Below are 19,141 nucleotides of genomic sequence, written 5' to 3'. Positions count from 1 at the left end.
CCCCAGAAAACCAGCATTGTATGTAATGAAATGCCATTTTCTGGGCGAGTCCCGGAGGCTCCCCGGCAACCTTTCTTCCCTCCGATCGGCGGTTTTTGTGTATTTTGATATCCACCCTCAGAACTGGGATGTGAATTTCTGGGGCTCCCCCTTCCCTCTCTTCTGGGAAAGGGAAAGCTGCATAGACATGCTGTGCGGCTTCCCCCTCCCGAGGAGGGGAAAGCTGCACAAACATGCGGTGCGGCTTGAGTGACGTCATGCTCATTTGCTCGTTTTCATTTGGGGAGTTCTGTCCACTCATTTGTCTATTTTCGTCGTTTTTAATCAGAATAAGGGTTTGTTTTGGGGCACTTACCTTTCTGGGTGCCTGTCCCAGTTGATGGAAGATATAGAATGCTCCAAATCACATGTGCATTTCTATAGGCTATTGCTCCTCGTGCCTCTCTGAGGGGGGCCAGGTTCTGGCTTGTTGTCCCTGGTAGGCCTAGAACTCTACCCACATCGACTGATGTCAAAGTTATGAGAGGTGATTAGTTGAGAAAGTCATCATACTAGGCATTATATATTAAAAAAAGAAAAAAAAACAAAAAAAAACTGGCCATTGCTTAGTTTTTATGAGAGAGAGTTGGGAGGGAGGATGCTCCAGTTTCACTGACCTTTCTAAAACAGGCCACCAATACCCGTACCCCACACCATACAGACTTGTAAAGAAATGAAGGCACTGTTCCTTTCAGAACTGGTGGAGGCGGTGAGTTGGTAGCTTGAGGACCATTGACAACCAGGCTTCTAGTTCATGCTTCCAGCCATCACCTTATCTCCATCTGTTTGCCAAGCACTCTCATCGTTATTTATGATTTATGTTCTCTTAATCATTAAAAATTATATATTTAATATTAAAAACAAAATTTATATCCAGCTTACATTGTTGGTATATAACAAAAGTTGGCTTATATAAAATCATCATTGACAGACTTGGTGGTAGACATTATTGATAAGACTTTATATAGTCTTAAAAACTTGCTAAGTTCACATGTAACAAAGTTTGGAACACCTGTAATAAAGGTAAATGCAGCACTTTCTTAGTTTGATGCAGTCTACTTAGGCTCTTTATAATGTAAACTGTAATGATGTACCCTTTTTAAATATAAAAGTCATACATATGCAACATATTTACTTGTTAAAATGTGCTTATTACTTAAAAATAATACCGAGTATACCTATATGCACACACACACACACTTAAATATTATACATACATTGCATATATGATATGCCTATAGCTATTATATATACATAACATATATGATATATGCACACAGAATCTATATATATAATAGTGACAGGAGACAAATAAAACGGAAAAAGAAACATGGCAAAATAATATTCTTGGCTTGTACTCGCTAACTTACTTGTACTTACCAAAAGCCACGATTAAGCTAACTAGGTTACCCAAGACGGAGAATGGCCATTCCACCTATTATGTATCATGCTTGTCTTTCTGGCTGAGTATACTAAAATATATATATATATATATATATATATATATATATATATATATATATATATATATATATATATATATATATATATATATATATATATTATATATATTATATATATATATATATATATATATATTATATATATATATATATATATATTATATATATATATATATATATATATTATATATATATATATATATATATATTATATATATATATATATATATATATATTATATATATATATATATATATATATATATATATATATATATATATTATATATATATATATATATATATATATATATATATATATATATATATAATATATATATATATATATATATATATATATATATATATATATATATATATATATATATATATATATATATAATTATATAACAGGACTTAGATTAAGTTTACTTTTATTAACATTATCTAACAAAGACATATTTTGAGAGGCTATCCTTGTTGCTCTAATTTTTTGTCTTGGTTTGAAAGTGCTCTCATCCCAGAGGAACGTTCACATGCTGTCCCCGTGGAAAACATTAAATTTGTGGTCTAAATACATCAATGCATTTTCTTCTTTCCTAAAATATATATAAACTTGTGGCACTCGAGAAATATATTAATTCTGCAAGATATTGTCTATACAATATTTTTAATGTCTTCATCATACCTTGGATAAATTTGTATTTATATTATAACAAATTTCAAGTTTAGATGTATATCTTTCAAATTTAAACTCATCAATATTGACCATCAGTAACAATGATTATAATAATTTTGTTGGACGGGCAGCCTGTCCCTAACAAATTTATATAGAGTATATTTATAATATATATTTATATACAGTATATAAATATTTATATATGGTATACTGTATATGTATATTTATATATATATAAATCTACATACCATACCTAATAGGCCAAGTTTCCTAACAAGCCAAATTTTCCTGAAAAAATATATTTTACAATTTTTTCTTATGGAATGATAGAGCATTCTCCTTTCATTATGACATGATGAAACAAAATTGAAAACTAACAAATTTGATGAAACCTAATCTACCTAACTTTAACATTACATACTGGGTAACTGTCAATAATTCATGTTCTTAATATAGTAATATTAATTGGAATAAACCAATTTGAAAATAACGAAAATAATGCACACTAGGCCAAGTGGTGCAGTTCTAGCTATTGGGTATGACATTATACCGTGTGTGTGGATATATATGTATATATTATATTAGTTTATTTTTGGTAGCAGTCTTTCTTGTAAACATATGTTGTTGAATATGACCAAAAGGGTAAGATTAATGATTCTAACACAAATCTTCTCAATGTTTCTTATGTTTTTCTTCACTGTCAAGGGAAGTTGAAAAATTAACTTCAAAATTCATTTTCACAATTTATTATGGTCTAATTTTTTCTTTTGCTATCAATTATAATAATATATGCATATATAAGTATATATTATATATGTATATACAGTATTGCATATACTGTATAAGGAAAGAAATCATCCCTTATAAGTACTGAAATTAAATGGTAAAAAACAAATAATCTTCCAGTATTTCTGAGCATTTATATTAAGTGATGATAATGATAACTATGGTTATTAAGGAGGGATTACTCTTAGAAAAAATGCAAGTATTACAATGCTACGTGGAAAAGCTAAATGGCTGACCAGAGGTAGGAGAAAGATTTTTTTTTAAGTGATAATGCTCAGACATCCTGCAAAATGGAATCTAAAAGCCAATCATATAGGTCTGTGGAGACGGGTAGAGAGAGCATACGTACAAGGAACCAAAGTACATGAACGTTATATATACTGTGTGACAAAGAATATACAGTAATGAATATGGGTCATCACATGCTAGGATCTCATAGTGTAAGTACACACACACAAATATATAATCATAATAATAATGCAATAAGTTATAGTAATGTGACTTAAAACAAATAATCCAGCCCAGGGAAGAATTTGAGACCTGGAACTTAAGAACAAATGGTCATAGATTTAAACTAACTAAACAAAGCTGCCAAAGAAATATAAGAAAATTCACTTCCACAAACAGTGGTAGACAGTTGAAACAAGTTAGGTGAGAAGGTGGAGGCCAAAACCATCAGCAGTTTCAAAGCATTATACGACAGTGTGCTGGGAAGACAGGACACCATGAACGTAGCTCTCATCCTGTAACTACACTTAAAGAATTATACATGAAAAAAGCCAAAAAGTTTTTTTTTAAAGCATAAAAAGCTTACCGACTTGACCCCCAGAGGCCAATGCCAACAGAAACAGAGCCTTGGAAAAACAATCTTGAACCGAAGGGGCCACCACAAACTGAGGAGAGGAAAGATAGGAGAGCACCCTGTCCAAGAACCAGGATGGCTCAGGTGTCAGGAATGAGCAGGCCGGAGGTGAAACAGAGCACAAAGCTTACAGAACGGGGCAGAAGAAACAACCACCCCGAACACACGCTCCACCACACGATACAAGGCAACAGCATTAGGCATTAAATGACTGTCCTGAAAAAGCCAAGACAGAAAGTACAAGACAACCTAATCAGAAATTGAAGACAACCTACGAAGAGAGAATATGGCAGAAAGAATGCCAGGATACTTTATACTGTTGCCGAGATAAAGCTTTCAATTGGGACACCATCAACGAAACCACCTGATCACCATACAAATAGTGATAAACCTAGGTAAAAAAGACCAGCTGCAAAGAGTGGAGAAGACTGAACCAGCCATGTACTGGACAGGGCAGAGCTGCGGAAAACGCCCCGGGTTCGCACACCGAACAAGCAGCGCCTGGAACTAAGGCTGGGCCTGCCACCAATGGGCCACTAGGACTACTCTCCTTTGGTAGGACTCCAAATGAGCCAGAACTCGAAGCAACAGCTGGACCAGGGGGAAGAGGTAGAAGCAACCCCACCTCGACCAGTCCTACCGAAAGGCATCCATCGCGACAGCCTCGCAGTCGGGAAAGGGCGCCACATAGGTCAGGAGACGCCGAGACCACTCCGACACGAAGAGGTCCACGTCCAGGAGTCCGTACATCCGGCAGAGCCAACTGAAGGAGTCTGTGTCAACTGTCCATTTTGTGGACAGGGGAATGAGCCAAGATAGGCCGTCCGCTAGGACGTTGGACACTTCCTGGATATGAACCACATGGAAAGCCAAACCCCGAGAAGCCAGCAGACATTTTTATTATATTTATTATCACATAATAAACAAAAAATCTGATATTTAAATTATTATTATTATTATATATTGTGGATTTGTATGGTTAGGTGTTTTAGTTACATTGATTTAGGGAGTGTTTATACTACAGGCTGAAGGAAGCATGTGTTTAGTCAAGGCCTTGAACATGGCTAAGTGGACTATAAGTCCAAATACTGACCTATGTAGTTTTTGTACTCAGTATTTGACTTTGTATGTTGTGTGCCTCAGCCCTTTGTTTTGATGATGGGCTAATATACTTCATTGTGGAGTGAAGGAAACAAACAAATGGACATATTTTCAGTTTGACCCATAATCTAGCAAACTGTAAACAACAGTGCTAAGAATATTTTTGTTGAAGCTATGTGTTAACAATATAGGGAGGACTATGGGGCCCAAATGGATGACCTGGGTTATTTGGATCACATTCACATATTTCACAACCTGTTTTCTCATTTACAACCCTACGGATTGCACAATCCATGGGGCAAGGGGCCTTACCAGTGGCATACGTAGGACAGTTACTATCTAGAGGAGGGCGGGGAGGAAGTTCATGTGGCCTAAATGGATTAATTGTTTTTTCTGGATCACATTCACATTTCTCACAGCCTGTTGTCTCATCCACCACTCGACGGATTGCACAGTCCATGGGGCATGGGGCTCTGCCCGAGAAATCCACTGGGCAGAGTTGACGTGTAACTGATGTACTGCTTGTGCTATTGAGCTTGCACTCGCATCTCTTACATCCTGTGAGTTCATCTACAAATTCATAAACATCACAATCTACTGGACAATGGGGCTGGCCAGCAAAATCATATGAGCAGTCACACTTACAGAGAAGACAACCTGTTTGGAGATCTAAAACATTTTCACAGTTACTGGGGCAAGTGTGTTGTGGGCACACAAAGGTTTCATCTTTGCATGAACATACAAGACATCCCGTTGCAGCATCCATGATGATGTCACATCCAGTAGCACATGACGGCTCAGCACATTCTTAAATATAAAATGCAGAATAAGACAAGACTTTAATAACAATGAATTATTACAATACTTTACATCAAATTAAGTAATTCCCCAGATTTGCAACAGTCAGAAAGTGCCAACAATCTTTCAATGAATTGTAACAAATTTACTGGATAATACAAAGCATATTAAATTTTGTTTTGAGTTTTTATATAAAATTGATGTATAAAAAAATTTAAATTGATCCCAAATGGTTTCAATTGAAGACAAACAGTAAGATAATTCTTAAGAATTAAAATTACAATCATATAGGAAGACTAAAAGTTAAAAGATTTTTGCAAAATTTTGACAGCACTATATAGCAATATTTCTTAAATTTGTCAATTAAAAAAATTATCCTTTTAGTAAAATTCAGGTATATAGGGTTAGTAACTGCAGTGTCATGAATGCTTGGGGTGTAGTAGCCTGGCTGAGCAGATGTCTGTACTCATTTGCGTAATAATGTACTGTACTTAATATATTCTATGTATTCATTGCACTTCCTATACTGTACTTGGTAGCCTCCCTGTATTTTTAAATATCTCTAGGCCTTGAACAATATGTAGCCTACAAATTGTGTAAAAAAGCTTTAACAAATTTTGATAAAGAGATCTATGGTTATAGATATAACACTGTCACCTGAGGACCACATAAAGAACACTGTGTGAGGAGCAACACCTTAGTAATACCTAAGGACACCAATAATAGCTCGAGATATCATATTAATCCTACAATACTAGAAACTTTGGTGGAGCTGTATCATGCATTTTATTAAAAATTATAATGCTGTAATTTTGAGAGAGAAGGAAAAGGCAAAATAATCTTGCATTCCATAACATGCTCTTCACACAGTTTTTCCTGTGCAATGTAAATCTGCCAACTGGCTTCTCTAGAAGAAACCCATTACAGTACCTTGAATCAATGCTGCTTCTTGAGCTAGTGTGCAAGACCTGTACTGCACACAGGTGGGTTCAGGTGGTGTTATGCATCTGCAGTTAAGATTGCACTCACTCGTGTTGAGGGCTGACCCAAGAGCAATGTTTAGACTCCCAAGGTAACATTCCACAGCTTGTGTTGCTGGAAGGTGGAGAAATATCGATCAAAATAATCTTACTATTGGTTTATTATTGGTCTCCACATAAGTACTATATATTATTCTTACTAATTACAATACTGTAATTAAGTTTCAATCACCACACATCTAAGTGTAGTTTCAGTTACAAATCATAACTTAGGGCAAAAATTTGATGGTGTAAATAAGGTATGTTAAGTAACTTCTTACCAAGGCTAAACAATGAATACAAATTTATCGTAGTACAGAAGTTCTTGGCTATATTAATTACCAGGAACAATAAGCATGATATACTGGTTGCAATACTGGGAATAAACATGAATAATTATGCCTTGCATACCTGTACCCTTACGTGCAATAAACATGTTTCTCAAAGTATTATCAAACATAATAAAGACTACAGTAAAATCATTTTTCATTAGTGGCATTTTCTTAAACTATTTTACAATAATATAATAAGATCTGTTTAGTGTTAAGATCTGAATATATTGGCAATATATTTTAACATGGACCTAGACAAATTCATGAATAAAGTTAGCACATGTGCTTCAAACATAGGATAGCGCTACAAAATATTAAAAAAAAAAACACGTTGAATGTAATGAAACGCCATTTTCTGGTGAGTGCTGGAGGCTTCCTAGAGCTATACCGGGCTGATATGTATGTATTAGACCGTGGCATCAATCGATTCGATTGGAGTTCTAGCCTACCGGGGACCATGAGCCAGTAACCTGGCCCCCCTCAGAGAGGCACAAGGAGCAATGGCCTATAGAAACCCCCAAGTGGTTGGAAGCATTCTATATCTGCCATCTACCGAGTTAGGCACCCAGAAAGGTAGATGTTCCAAAACAGACCCCAACTGGTGACACAGTGCTACCTAAAACTGAACTGCTAAGCAGAACTCCCCAATCGGAAAACAAGCATGACATCACACCCACCACCACGCCGCCTGTCTGCACAGCTCCCACTTCCCCGGGAGGGGGAAGGGGGAGCCCCAAACCCTGTGCCAGCTATCCACCCTCAGTTCAGAGGCTGAATGTCAAAAAATGCAAAAAAACGCCGACCGGAGGGAGGCAAGGAGGGTTGCCGGGAGCATCAGAGACTCGCCCAGAAAATGGCATTTCATTAGCCAATGCTGGTTTTCTGTGGAGAGCCCCTCCGGCTTCCTGGAGCTACCTAGCCACAGAAAAAAGGAAAGGAGAGATTTACCTATGAGGCGGCCGCCACTCGCGCCTCAACTTGGAAGTCGAGACAACTGGCTGCGACCGAAAGCGACACACACTCGACTAGGGTCAGGAACATTATCGATGTAACGGGCTGCCAGGACCTTGTTCAACTTCCAAAATCACCACACCCATATGTCAGCCCAAGACACACAGGCATTACCAAAAATAGCAGCTAAAGCAACAAATTTGCGAGCGTCATGTGCATGAGGATAGACCACAGGCTGGCTGGCACGAGGATAGACCACAGGCTGGCTGGACCGAATAACCCTGAGGACAACCTGGGAGACCAGAGCCCTAGAACAGGGAAGAAGGGAAACTGGGTCAACCCAAAGCGCGTTCCCGGCCACCAAAGCTGTGGCGCGCAAATAACGACAAAGAGCCGCAACGGGACACAACGCATAATGCACCCTCAGCCAAAGCAACCAAGCACCAACAACCCAAGGACCCTCTGGAAAGGGGCCATCTTGTTCTTCACCAGAAACGGTAGTGGTAACATGGTAACTCATTGGTTAGAGGATTTATGACATTCTGTACTTTACTCCAATTTTGTGACACAGAGTGCTGGGAAGCTGGGACATCACGAATGTAGCTCTAATCCTGTAACTACACTCATACATATATGCTACAAAATGGCTGCTGGAATTGAAAAATGGAGTTATGAAAGAGGCTAGAGGCATTACATATGCAAAAGATAGAGAAAAGAAAGGCAATATGATCACCACTTGCAAAATAATAAAAGGAATCGACCAAACTGACAACCAGCAACTTCAAGTACAAGAGGACACAGCTTCAACCTAAGGAAACATATGTGCCAAAAAAATATTTGAAAGCTTTCTTTTGCAAATAGTGATAGACAGTTGGAACAAATTTAGTGAGGTGGTGGTGGAGGCCAAATTGTCAGTAGTTTCAAAGCATTATTTGACAAAGAGTATTGGGAAAACGAGACCCCACAAGCATAGCTCTCATCCTGTAACTACATTTAGGTAATTACACACGCACTCATACATTACAACCTTGATTCAGTGAACTATATGGGACCAATTGCAATTTGTTACAGAGGGGGGACCAACCCCAATTTGATGCAGAGAGGAACTAACCCTAATTTGTTACAGAAAGGGACCAAACCCAATTTCTTGCAATTGGAGATGGTTCCAGGATGCATTTCCCATGCCCTATGGGCTAATTTCAATCAGATTTCTTTTTAGTTTAACCTGTAATATGATAGACAACTACCAAGTAAACATGTCTATAAAGAATTTTAACCACTTCTAGCTTATTTCTCATGCCCCCAGCCACAAAACTCATTTTCAAAAGGTAGCAGGGGTATACTGTACTTGATTGAATCAAAATATTGCCAACTCAAAATGAAATCAAGCCATAGAATTTAGTTTTAAATATCCTCAAAAGCTTTCGCAAGGTTCCATCTGTTTCCTGTAATGTTGCATCTATCTTTGAAAATTATTAAAAATGTGATTGAAGCCATATTAAGTGTTATCATTCATACCCTAATATTTCCCAATGCTATTTCCCAATTTCCTATGTGCTAACTTTACTAAGGGAAGGGAATAATTGGGAAAAGTGCCAAGCCATTATGACTATATAGCACTTGGAAAGGATCAGGAAAAGGATCTGGGATGGGACCGGGGAAAAAGGACCGGTCCCCAGCCACTTTAACATCTGGAGATTGAATGAAGACCTGCATGAAGCAAGACTGTCACTCTGCCCAAATGGTTGGACAGTAGACTGAAATTTTAATTTCAACCTGTCATATGAACGACAACTACCAAGAGAACTTGTGTGTAAAGAGATTTAATCACATCTAGCACATTAATACATGTACACTACTAAAAAAAAAACGAAATTTTTAATAACTAAAATCAGATCATAATTCTTTGTAGCCTTCAAACTTCCGTTGAATGAAGTTCCATTTGAAAGAGACAAAACTTATTTTATAATGCCTCACAGTAGATCTGCAATGCTTCTGAATGACTTACGTGGGACCAAACTGAAGATCACATGATGCGAAACATCGCCATGTCCCTGGGCATTCTGGGCTGATACTCCTACCATGTATGTCTGCAAGGGATCTAGCCCATCAATAATCATCTGAGTCCTAAGGTCTCCATGGATTTTTCGTCTTGTCCATTCAATGTGGTTATTAGCTTCATGATGCTGAGTCTCATGATACAATACCCAATAAGCTGTTGGGATGGAGCTTATGCTGTTGTCAAGGAAATTGATGCCACTTTGAGGTGGACTTCTATATCACAACTATTTACAGATATCCGTGACATTCTAGCATAGCAATAGGCTGATAATTGGTCATTATTCGATGAGATTTGCAATTTTTCTCTGAATTTACAGGAATATGCATTGAAGATGTTACTGTATAATATTGAGTATTAAAGTTATTAAGAACATTAAGATAAAATTTGCCATGCAATTTGCTGAAATTCTTACAAAGATGCTAATATAACTTCATGCAACCACAGCAATATTAAATTAATTGGCAAATATACAGCAATAAGTGCTTAAATACAGACATTCTATAAAGAGTGAGAGATTCATTCGATGTGTGTATTAATAGTGCACTGTTTTCATAAAAAATAACTTGAAAATTAAATAAATTCAGAATTTACTAATTTTTTCTGTATGATAAAATGTGTATTTCTGAGCAGGTCCTCTCAATAGCTCCCTAAGCTAAGTGCTGGTCCAATCATTTCTTATATGGAGATGCACCAGGCCCCCCCCGAGATGCACCCTTACCCATCAGCAGACAGGACCAGACTGACACTACAGTATATATAAAGTTACGAGGACCTTGATCAGAAATCAGTCCATAACTGAAAAAAAAAGTTGAAAGCATAATTGCATAAAATGACCAACTGCTTTTCATCCAATCGATCACTGCCGTGACATAAACACTCCAGCCATGTTGTGCTGCAGTCAGGGCTACATGTGGCATGTGTCACCTTGAAGGGGATTATGATCAATAATTTTCCTGTTTTTTGGGGGGAGTTCACTTCCATTGCATCCTTCTCCTCCATCACTGGTACTGTTCATGGGTGCACCAGGCCTCAACTAGGACTTTGCTTCCAGCTCGTGCCACACTAGTCTGGGGTGATCTAGCCTAAAGTGAGTGCATATCATAGTATGGGATGGAATGAGGATAGTGGGTCAAGCTTAGTGTTGCATTTAGACGGTGTTCTCGTAGTTGTGGCCACAACTATGGATGACATGTCCTACAGGTGGAGCAACACCGACAGAATGAGGGGGAAGATGCCACGTGGCTTAGATGTGGGCACACACACACTATCCCTTCTGTTCTTTGAAAAAGTCAATCAGAGGAAGCCCATACATGCCTCAACAAATGGAAGCCTGACCTCGGTGGCGTGATGGCTCTGGTGACACACTGGAGAGAGACCTGAGCCTCAAGACAGTTGGAGGGTTGTAGCCTACTGAGCACAAGGCAGCTGAAAGTTCCCTCTGATTCTATTTCTGGATTTTCAAAAACCTTAGAGATAAGTAATGTAATACAGTACCTATTACAATGGGTGTAACTCCCTTACTAAAATTGCCATGACAGCCATCATAGTCTCACCTGACAGCTGGGGTCATGCACTGTCCATAGACAGCCAACAAAGTACACATACAGTTCATACTAACGAAGTTAGCCCTGGTGCACTTCCTTGTGCATTCATGAGAAAGAAATCAAAACGGCAGTGTGCACTCTCTACCACATTTTAAGCTGGCTGATGTCTCTCTCTCTCCTCACAATCTCTGGTCATCAAGCTCCCCCCACCTCATATAGAAAGATCCATATTCTGATCTTGGTTCCTGGTAAGCAAGAGTGCATTCTGAGAGGCCTCATGCATCCCCAGAGGCTTGGCTGGACTGGTGGTTAGCTTGGGGAGATACTGAGGGAGTCCTTTCAGAAATTAATTATAGACTTGTAATCTGAAAGAAAACTATTTCTTTCAAATCTAATGGTAATAATGACTTTTTACTCTAATAATTGTGAACAAAATGATTTCATATAATGAACACAGTCCTTCTATAAAGATTACTTGTAATACTTTAATAAATGAAAATGATATTGTAGGTGGAACTGAAAGTGTGATCATGCTAAAGACAGACAGCCACATACACACCATGACAACTATACCAGTACACTCTAGTTAAGGGAACTGGACCAAAGAGAGAGAGTACAAAGTGCAGAGAAACACCATGTTGAGAGTAGATTTTACCGGAAATTATATTTTATCTGTATCAAACAAAACATCATTTACAATACACCTAAGTTAGGTTAGGTTAACTTATGAATAAGAACATTAGATTAAGGAGAACTGCAGAAGATCGATTGACCTATGAAACAGGTCCTATTTATGTTCAACCAAATTCATTCATACATGTCTATCCTATGCTTGAAACACTCCAATGATACCACATCTACTATTTATTACACTCTGAACTTGGCATTTATGTACATTATAGGGGAAGAAAAGCAGTAGTTACAGTACTCTTGGTTATTCAAGTCTTTTAATGGCAGTTTAGCCCCCTCATCCTGAGTATAAATGCAGGACTATGCAATATATTAAAATTCATGCAACCATTCATACAAAATTAATCAAATCAAGCAAGATTAATGCAATATCATAACTTCTGTAAGAATGTAAGTTTGTTACCTGCATTTTTCCTGTTCAGTAAAAAAAAATTATAACATACCATTTTCTTGCAACCAGCTGATATCTTGAAGCATTTAAATATGCCTGTTATATTCTTCGGTAAGCAAAAATATTACATTCTCTTACGAGATAGTTTAATCAGCATTTTAAGCCATAAATATTTCATTTAATAGGTTCTTGCAAACAAATAAATTTTATCAACATCCTCAAGACTACAATACACATTCCTTTATCAATTAGATATCGTTCGATTTATAGTTTGCCGGTATAATATTTTATTTGCCGTCAATGACGAGCCCGATCATGCTCCGCCTACCGATAATACTGCCATGAGGGCACCGAGGAGGAGACCACTCCACCTGCAGGGCCATCCTGCTGGGAAATCGTCGATCTAACACACCTGTTACCTTCACGCCGAGTGGGGGTGTGGGGGTTCGAGGGGTCTCACCACCCACAATGCACGCTAATGGAATTGAGAATTAGTGGAAGAGTATTTCTACAAGAAAAGTTTTAGTCAGAAGAGGTTATACAGTACATGCATATACACACGCACACACACGATTCTCATTTCTCTGTAATATTACAACTGTTGATTAAATTGTGCTTTGTGTCACTATCAAGTGAAACTATTTAATTTAAGTCCTCAACCTTATTGTTTGGTTGGCAATTTTATGAACATTTCATTATTAGTTGTTCAGCATTTGCTATAGGCATTTTCTGGTTTGATCTTCCCTTTGCAATACTGTGTATTCCCACTCAAAACTTATTCCTTGAGAATGCTAGCTGGACCAGAAGCTTTTCCTTTGGTTGCATAATACAGATGATATCAGATGCACCAGATATTTTTGTAAACTTTCCAGCAGGCATTCTTGGTTACTGGAACTCATCAAGAAATGTGCTGATGAAATATACCCTAATACAGTACACTACAATACAGGTACTAATTATATTTGCATGCTAGTTACTGTACATCATCTTAACAAATTATAATAAAATTTAACATCTCTCAAAGCAATCACTATAAAACAAAAAATATTTATTTGCTAAGTTCATAAAGAAATAAACTTTTGATACTCAATAGCACAATTCAACATATTAAGTCATTTTAAAAATACTACTGTACTAAAAACAACTATATTAGAACACAACAGGGTACCAAGCCTTAAAAATACCTGTACATTAATAAGAGTAAATGTATTTTCCATAAATTTAGAATATAGTTGCTATAGCAGGTGTCGTTAATTTTAAAATGGACAGAAAGAGGTAATGCTACACATAATAATGCAGCTAAAATTGATATCTTAACTTCCTGATAGCTATTAAAATAAGCAAAATTTTTTGCAATGTAAATAGGGTTTGTGATAAGAAAATAATCTCTCTTCATAATCAAACATTTTTCCTGATCTGTACTAATCAGTTGCTCTTTAGCAAGGAACAGTTCTTCTCATGGCAAAAACTAGACATTGCCAGGGCAGGCCAACCTCTCTCAATGGTATAGTGGGCATCTTTTTATATGCGACAGGTCATACAAGGTAACATAATAGACATGGTGGTGCTGGATTGTTATGAGTGTAGGTTAGGTATATTGTATATATATATTAAGGAGTTGGAGTGGATACAAATAGGAGCTGCTTCAATATGGGGGTATGGGCTAACAAGCCTTCAGTTTCCTTCATTTTGTTTTTAGGAGGTGGGGGTGAAAGATTGATCAATTCTTCTTCCGGCCAAGAATGACCTGAAGAAGACTAGTTTATCTACACTTAAATCTACACTTATCTACACTTTCCAAGTACATGTACTACTAGGACTTAAGGAGCATAATGTGAGGTGGACATAGCCTGCTTATCCTCTTGACATGTAGGTGCTTACACCTCATGGAGGACCGGGATAACAGCTAGCTTGCTACTCTCGTGTACAGTAGTGCTTAAAAGGGGTTTTAAATTTAAACAAATGAGCATTCTGAAGGTTATTCCAGGCTAGATCAAGAATTTTCCAGATCTCTCTTGGACCAGTATAACTTGAATTGGAAGTTTAAAAAGTTCCCACTGTGCCAAGTGCAATTTGTGGAGCTGTACTAACTGTGCATAGTGCTGTCCACAGAACCCACAGGACCCTGCCTAAAGAAGCAACGAAGTGCCTTGCTCAGAAGCAAGTTTTACATCTACAGTCGACTCAAAATCTACTCTTTTTAAATTTGCCCAGTTCACAAAGAGCTAATTTTTTATGTGAATACTGTACAAGAGACTATCACTTATCAGATGTCTAGAACTGAGCACTGAGTGGATATGAAGAAATGACACTGCCAAATACAAAGAATGTGAGAAATTTAATTTAATTATTTTAACTTTAAAGTATTAAATAATGTTGAAAAAGAGATTCCTTTAAACCAAGAAAATATAACAATAGTGGAATCACTATACCAGGGTACCACACCTGACTCTGAAGGCTTTGGTGTCTTGCTGCACAACTGATGGCATGCCTCAAAGTTTAAGAAGTTATTATTGTTGCCCTCACATCCTCCATAAAAGAAAGGCCTACACTGTGATGCCTCTGCGTCGTAATATATACGAGGTATATTTCCTAGACATCGACCAGAGTCCCTGGGCAGTGTGCACACATTCACAATGTCCACTTGTTGATAAGTAAAAAAGAAAGACTGGGTTAGAAAGCAAAAACAAAACAATCAGTTTTAGTATACAGGGAAGAGCACAAAGTGCTGACAGAAATGTACAGAAACATCAATGAGAAAAGACTTTCATTGTAGAACTTTATCAAATGTAACAAATGCTCAGGGCTAATGATTATCTAGGGGCAAAACTGGCAACAAGTATGGCCAGTTGAGAGACATGTAGGATTACTTATCACAATTAATATTGATGAAGAATGAATTTAGCAAAAGGAGGCAGCAAAGTCACATATTCCTTTACTGCGTTCTGTTTGATGGTGTTGTAGTGTTTGATGGCTACACACTATACATTGTCTCAATGTGGTTTCCCCCTTTTTTTGTGACAAGTTTAGCATCTTTGAAGTTCATGAAAGTTTGCTCTTGATTCCATGTGTGACAAGTGTTGTTGGTGCTACTGGAATGGCATACATATATTTGTAAATCACTGCATTCAGGTTTCAGGATGTTTCCCCTACATATATTTTGTCACAAATGTTAAGGGTATATACGCCCCGTTGTGGTGACCTTGCTGTTGCCATTCTGCTGACAAGGAGTTTAAATTGTAGAAGATATCTTGGGAACAATCCTTATACCAGAAAATTAAACAATGATATCCCTCTTACCAAATTATTACATCATAAATATTAGTTATAATATTTACAATCTCACAAGCATTGAGTCACCTTACCTGACCTCATCCCTTCCCAGTTTTATCCCTCTATAAGCACGAGCCTCTGTATCTAACAGATTTGCAAAAGCTCTCACAGATAAAATGGTTTCTGCAATTTATGTCTGCTCTCATTTTTGCATGTTTTTATTTACCAGTATTAAGCAACAATTAGTGAGTTTAGTTAATGATAAAGACTTGTGCGTAAAATCATAAGAGATATTAGTGTTAAATTAAAATTTTGTATACTACTGTACTGTATATATAAATGAAAATTAGTTCACGATGTGATGCATTGAATTTGAAGACAAATATTTCATAGATTTACCAACCTTAACTGTGTAAAAACTATGGATAATTAGACCTTGTTTTATACTTTAGGTATGAAACAAGGTCTTTGTTTCATATCACAAAGTTCACAAGGTTTGAACTTTGTTAATAAAATTTTAAAATTCTTGGTTTTTTAAAGCATCCTATTTTTTTTTCCACAAGATCCTTAACAAATGTCTATACAAATAAGTAACACACACATGATGTCTGAAAATGCATTCCCACATGCAACCCTTAGGACCATACACCAGGTACACATGTAGGCAGCAATCGCTATACATGAACAAACATTAGAAAGTTTTCTTTTGCCAATAGAGTGAAAGACGGCTGGAACAAGCTAAGTGAGAGGGTGGTGGAGGCCAAAACCGTCAGTAGTTTCAAAACCTTATACGACAGAGTACTGGGAAGACGGAACACCACGAGCGTAGCTCTCATCCTGTAACTACTGTATGCATAGTTAATTACAAAAGATGCAGTCCATGAAAACCTTGATAAATAGGGATGCAACTCGAGACCTTCCAAAGTTCACTCTCCATTTTTCTTTTAATAATCATTTGTAAGTCATGTGAGGGTTTATCATTCATAAACGTTTCGTTTCATTCATTTCCTTTCACCTTATGTCCCTGTCCACCTAGCAGTAAATAGGTACCCAGTTTGTTGTGGGGTTGCATCCTGGGCGGGGTCAGTCATTTGATCATGGGGAAATAGGGGGCTCCTGATATAAGCCTAACATGCATAATCTGGCTTCCTGTCCCTTGACACAATGAATTAATATTATTATTACAAACAGTGGGAAAAGGATAAGTGTTCGATTAACGAATATTTGGCCAATATTCGAAGATAAGTTGCTGATTTGGCTGGATTAACAATCAAGTAATTGTTTCGAGTCTTTATGGATGTACCTTTCACACATCAGAGGTTGATAGACCTTAAGCCCAACACCAAACCAAACCTCTGGCAGTCACTCTCGATGCACTGAGTTTTGGTTCAGTGCCTCTCAATACCTTATATAAACCTGAAGGAACTCTTGACAACATCCTTGTGGCTGAATGCCATCCTTCCTGAATTGTCATAAATCCTGTAAATAACACAATAGATGTTTACCTTAGGGAGCAACTGACTGTCATTGCTTAGAACAAGAGACATACACCTAAACAGATATTCCTACCTTTAAGGTTTTCTCCAGTGCCTGATTCTGGGTCGACATCACTTGGCAACGAAATGCGACCATCACCAGCTACAAGAGACATGAATAATAAGTGAAAACTAATTAACAAAAGAGTATATTGTGGGAATTAAATAACAGCACAATAAATTATTGAATTAAGAATGATAGTAATAATAATTATATAATATTTAGAAGATATTATAAAAATCATCCCTCATCCTCTAAAAGTCTGCATCACACACGCAGTTTAGATATAATATTAAAAAATCAGTGTTGAATGTAATGAAAAGACAATTTTTGGGTGAGCCTGGTGGCCTACCAGGTCACATCAGCCATGGAGTTCTATAGGCTTACCAGGGACCAGTACTAGAACCTGGACCCCCCTCACAGAGGCTCAGGGAGTGGTGACATTTTGCTACCCCACTAGGAACAGCAACCAGAAAGTAAGCGAGTCAAAAACTACTGCTGGATTTAAAAGAAACTGAAGCCTCTAAACCCACTTAATGAACTGCTCCAACAATGTGAACAAACAATTGGATTCTTTTGAAACTAGTGCCAGCTTGTTTGCCCCCACTCGTTTGGAGGGACGGAGTGAGGGAAGTGGCTCACCAACTGCTAGGGGTCTGAGCTATCAATTCGGGAGCAAAAGTAAACACCCATCTAACAGCCAGGAGGAAAATAACAGGGAGCCACCAGGGCTCAGCCAGAAACTGGAGTTTTCATTACATTCAATGCTGGTTTTCTGGGGAGGGGGGAGGGAGGGAGCCCCTTATGCTTGCCTGAAGCTAACTACTCAAGGAGAAAGGTAGAACACATTGGAATTTACCAGGGAGGAGGGAGCACCGCAGGAATCAATAAGAAGAGGAGACCCCCAGACGTGAGAGATGAACCAAGGCTACGCAAGGGACCCAAAACCCGGGAACGTTCACCAAATACTAGGCTGCCAGAGCCCTGTTAGACCTTTAAAACCCCTGTAGCCAGCAAGGCCAACATCAGCCCAGGACATATTTGCAAACACAGCTGAAAGAGAGACATACTTTATACTGTAACATTATGGACATGAGGGTAGACCACAAGCTGACTAAATTTAATAACACTGCAGACGACCTGAGATAAACGAGCCTTGGAACAGGGAACGAAGGAAAGAGGATCAACCCCACAAAGCATCCACTGAAGCAGAATTGGTGGCACAAACTTAGCAGCAGAGCGCCACCACTGGATGCTGCTCATGATGCACTCCTGGCTGAACAAGCCAAGCATCAATAACCAAAGAACCTCTCTGGAAGGAAAGTGACTCGTTCTTTCTCAGAAAAGAAGAACCTGGCTGCAAATGAATAAAATACCCACTAGAGCCAAATAAACAGAAACTGAGCCTCCAGTAGAGAGCATGAAGTTCCCTGACCTGTCTGGGAACCACTACATCAGCAACAAAACTGACAGCTCAGACCCCGGCAGGCAGCGAACCACTTCTCTCCTCCCTCAAACGAGTGGGGAGTGGTGGGGTGAACGAGTTCGCACTAGTTTCGAGAGAATCTGAGTGTTGGTTTATATGGTAAGGGGAGATCATTAGGTGAGTTTCAAGGC

General features: G+C 37.9%; 1 protein-coding gene across 5 annotated transcripts in view; it reads right to left on the bottom strand.

The window, feature by feature from the left end:
* Positions 1 to 2,909: 2,909 nt before the first annotated feature.
* The window catches only part of LOC123762751 (kielin/chordin-like protein), a 95,739-nt gene continuing 79,507 nt past the window's right edge, over positions 2,910 to 19,141 (bottom strand). For 2 of the 5 annotated variants that reach the window (XM_069332342.1, XM_069332343.1), the window contains 6 exons: positions 17,558 to 17,626; positions 15,161 to 15,358; positions 13,044 to 13,190; positions 10,037 to 10,243; positions 6,657 to 6,821; positions 2,910 to 5,735 (listed from right to left, as the gene is read on the bottom strand). In XM_069332342.1, the coding sequence (XP_069188443.1) occupies positions 5,101 to 5,735; positions 6,657 to 6,821; positions 10,037 to 10,243; positions 13,044 to 13,190; positions 15,161 to 15,358; positions 17,558 to 17,626 (1,421 nt within the window). In that variant the 3' untranslated portion in view covers positions 2,910 to 5,100. The remainder of the gene's footprint in view (positions 5,736 to 6,656; positions 6,822 to 10,036; positions 10,244 to 13,043; positions 13,191 to 15,160; positions 15,359 to 17,557; positions 17,627 to 19,141) is intronic. The other 3 variants (XM_069332344.1, XM_069332345.1, XM_069332346.1) reach the window with 3 other exon arrangements.

The sequence above is a fragment of the Procambarus clarkii genome, chromosome 27 (genome assembly GCF_040958095.1).
Source record: "Procambarus clarkii isolate CNS0578487 chromosome 27, FALCON_Pclarkii_2.0, whole genome shotgun sequence".
In the NCBI taxonomy this organism is placed as follows: domain Eukaryota; kingdom Metazoa; phylum Arthropoda; class Malacostraca; order Decapoda; family Cambaridae; genus Procambarus; species Procambarus clarkii.
This window is presented reverse-complemented; position numbering and strand designations above follow the sequence as displayed.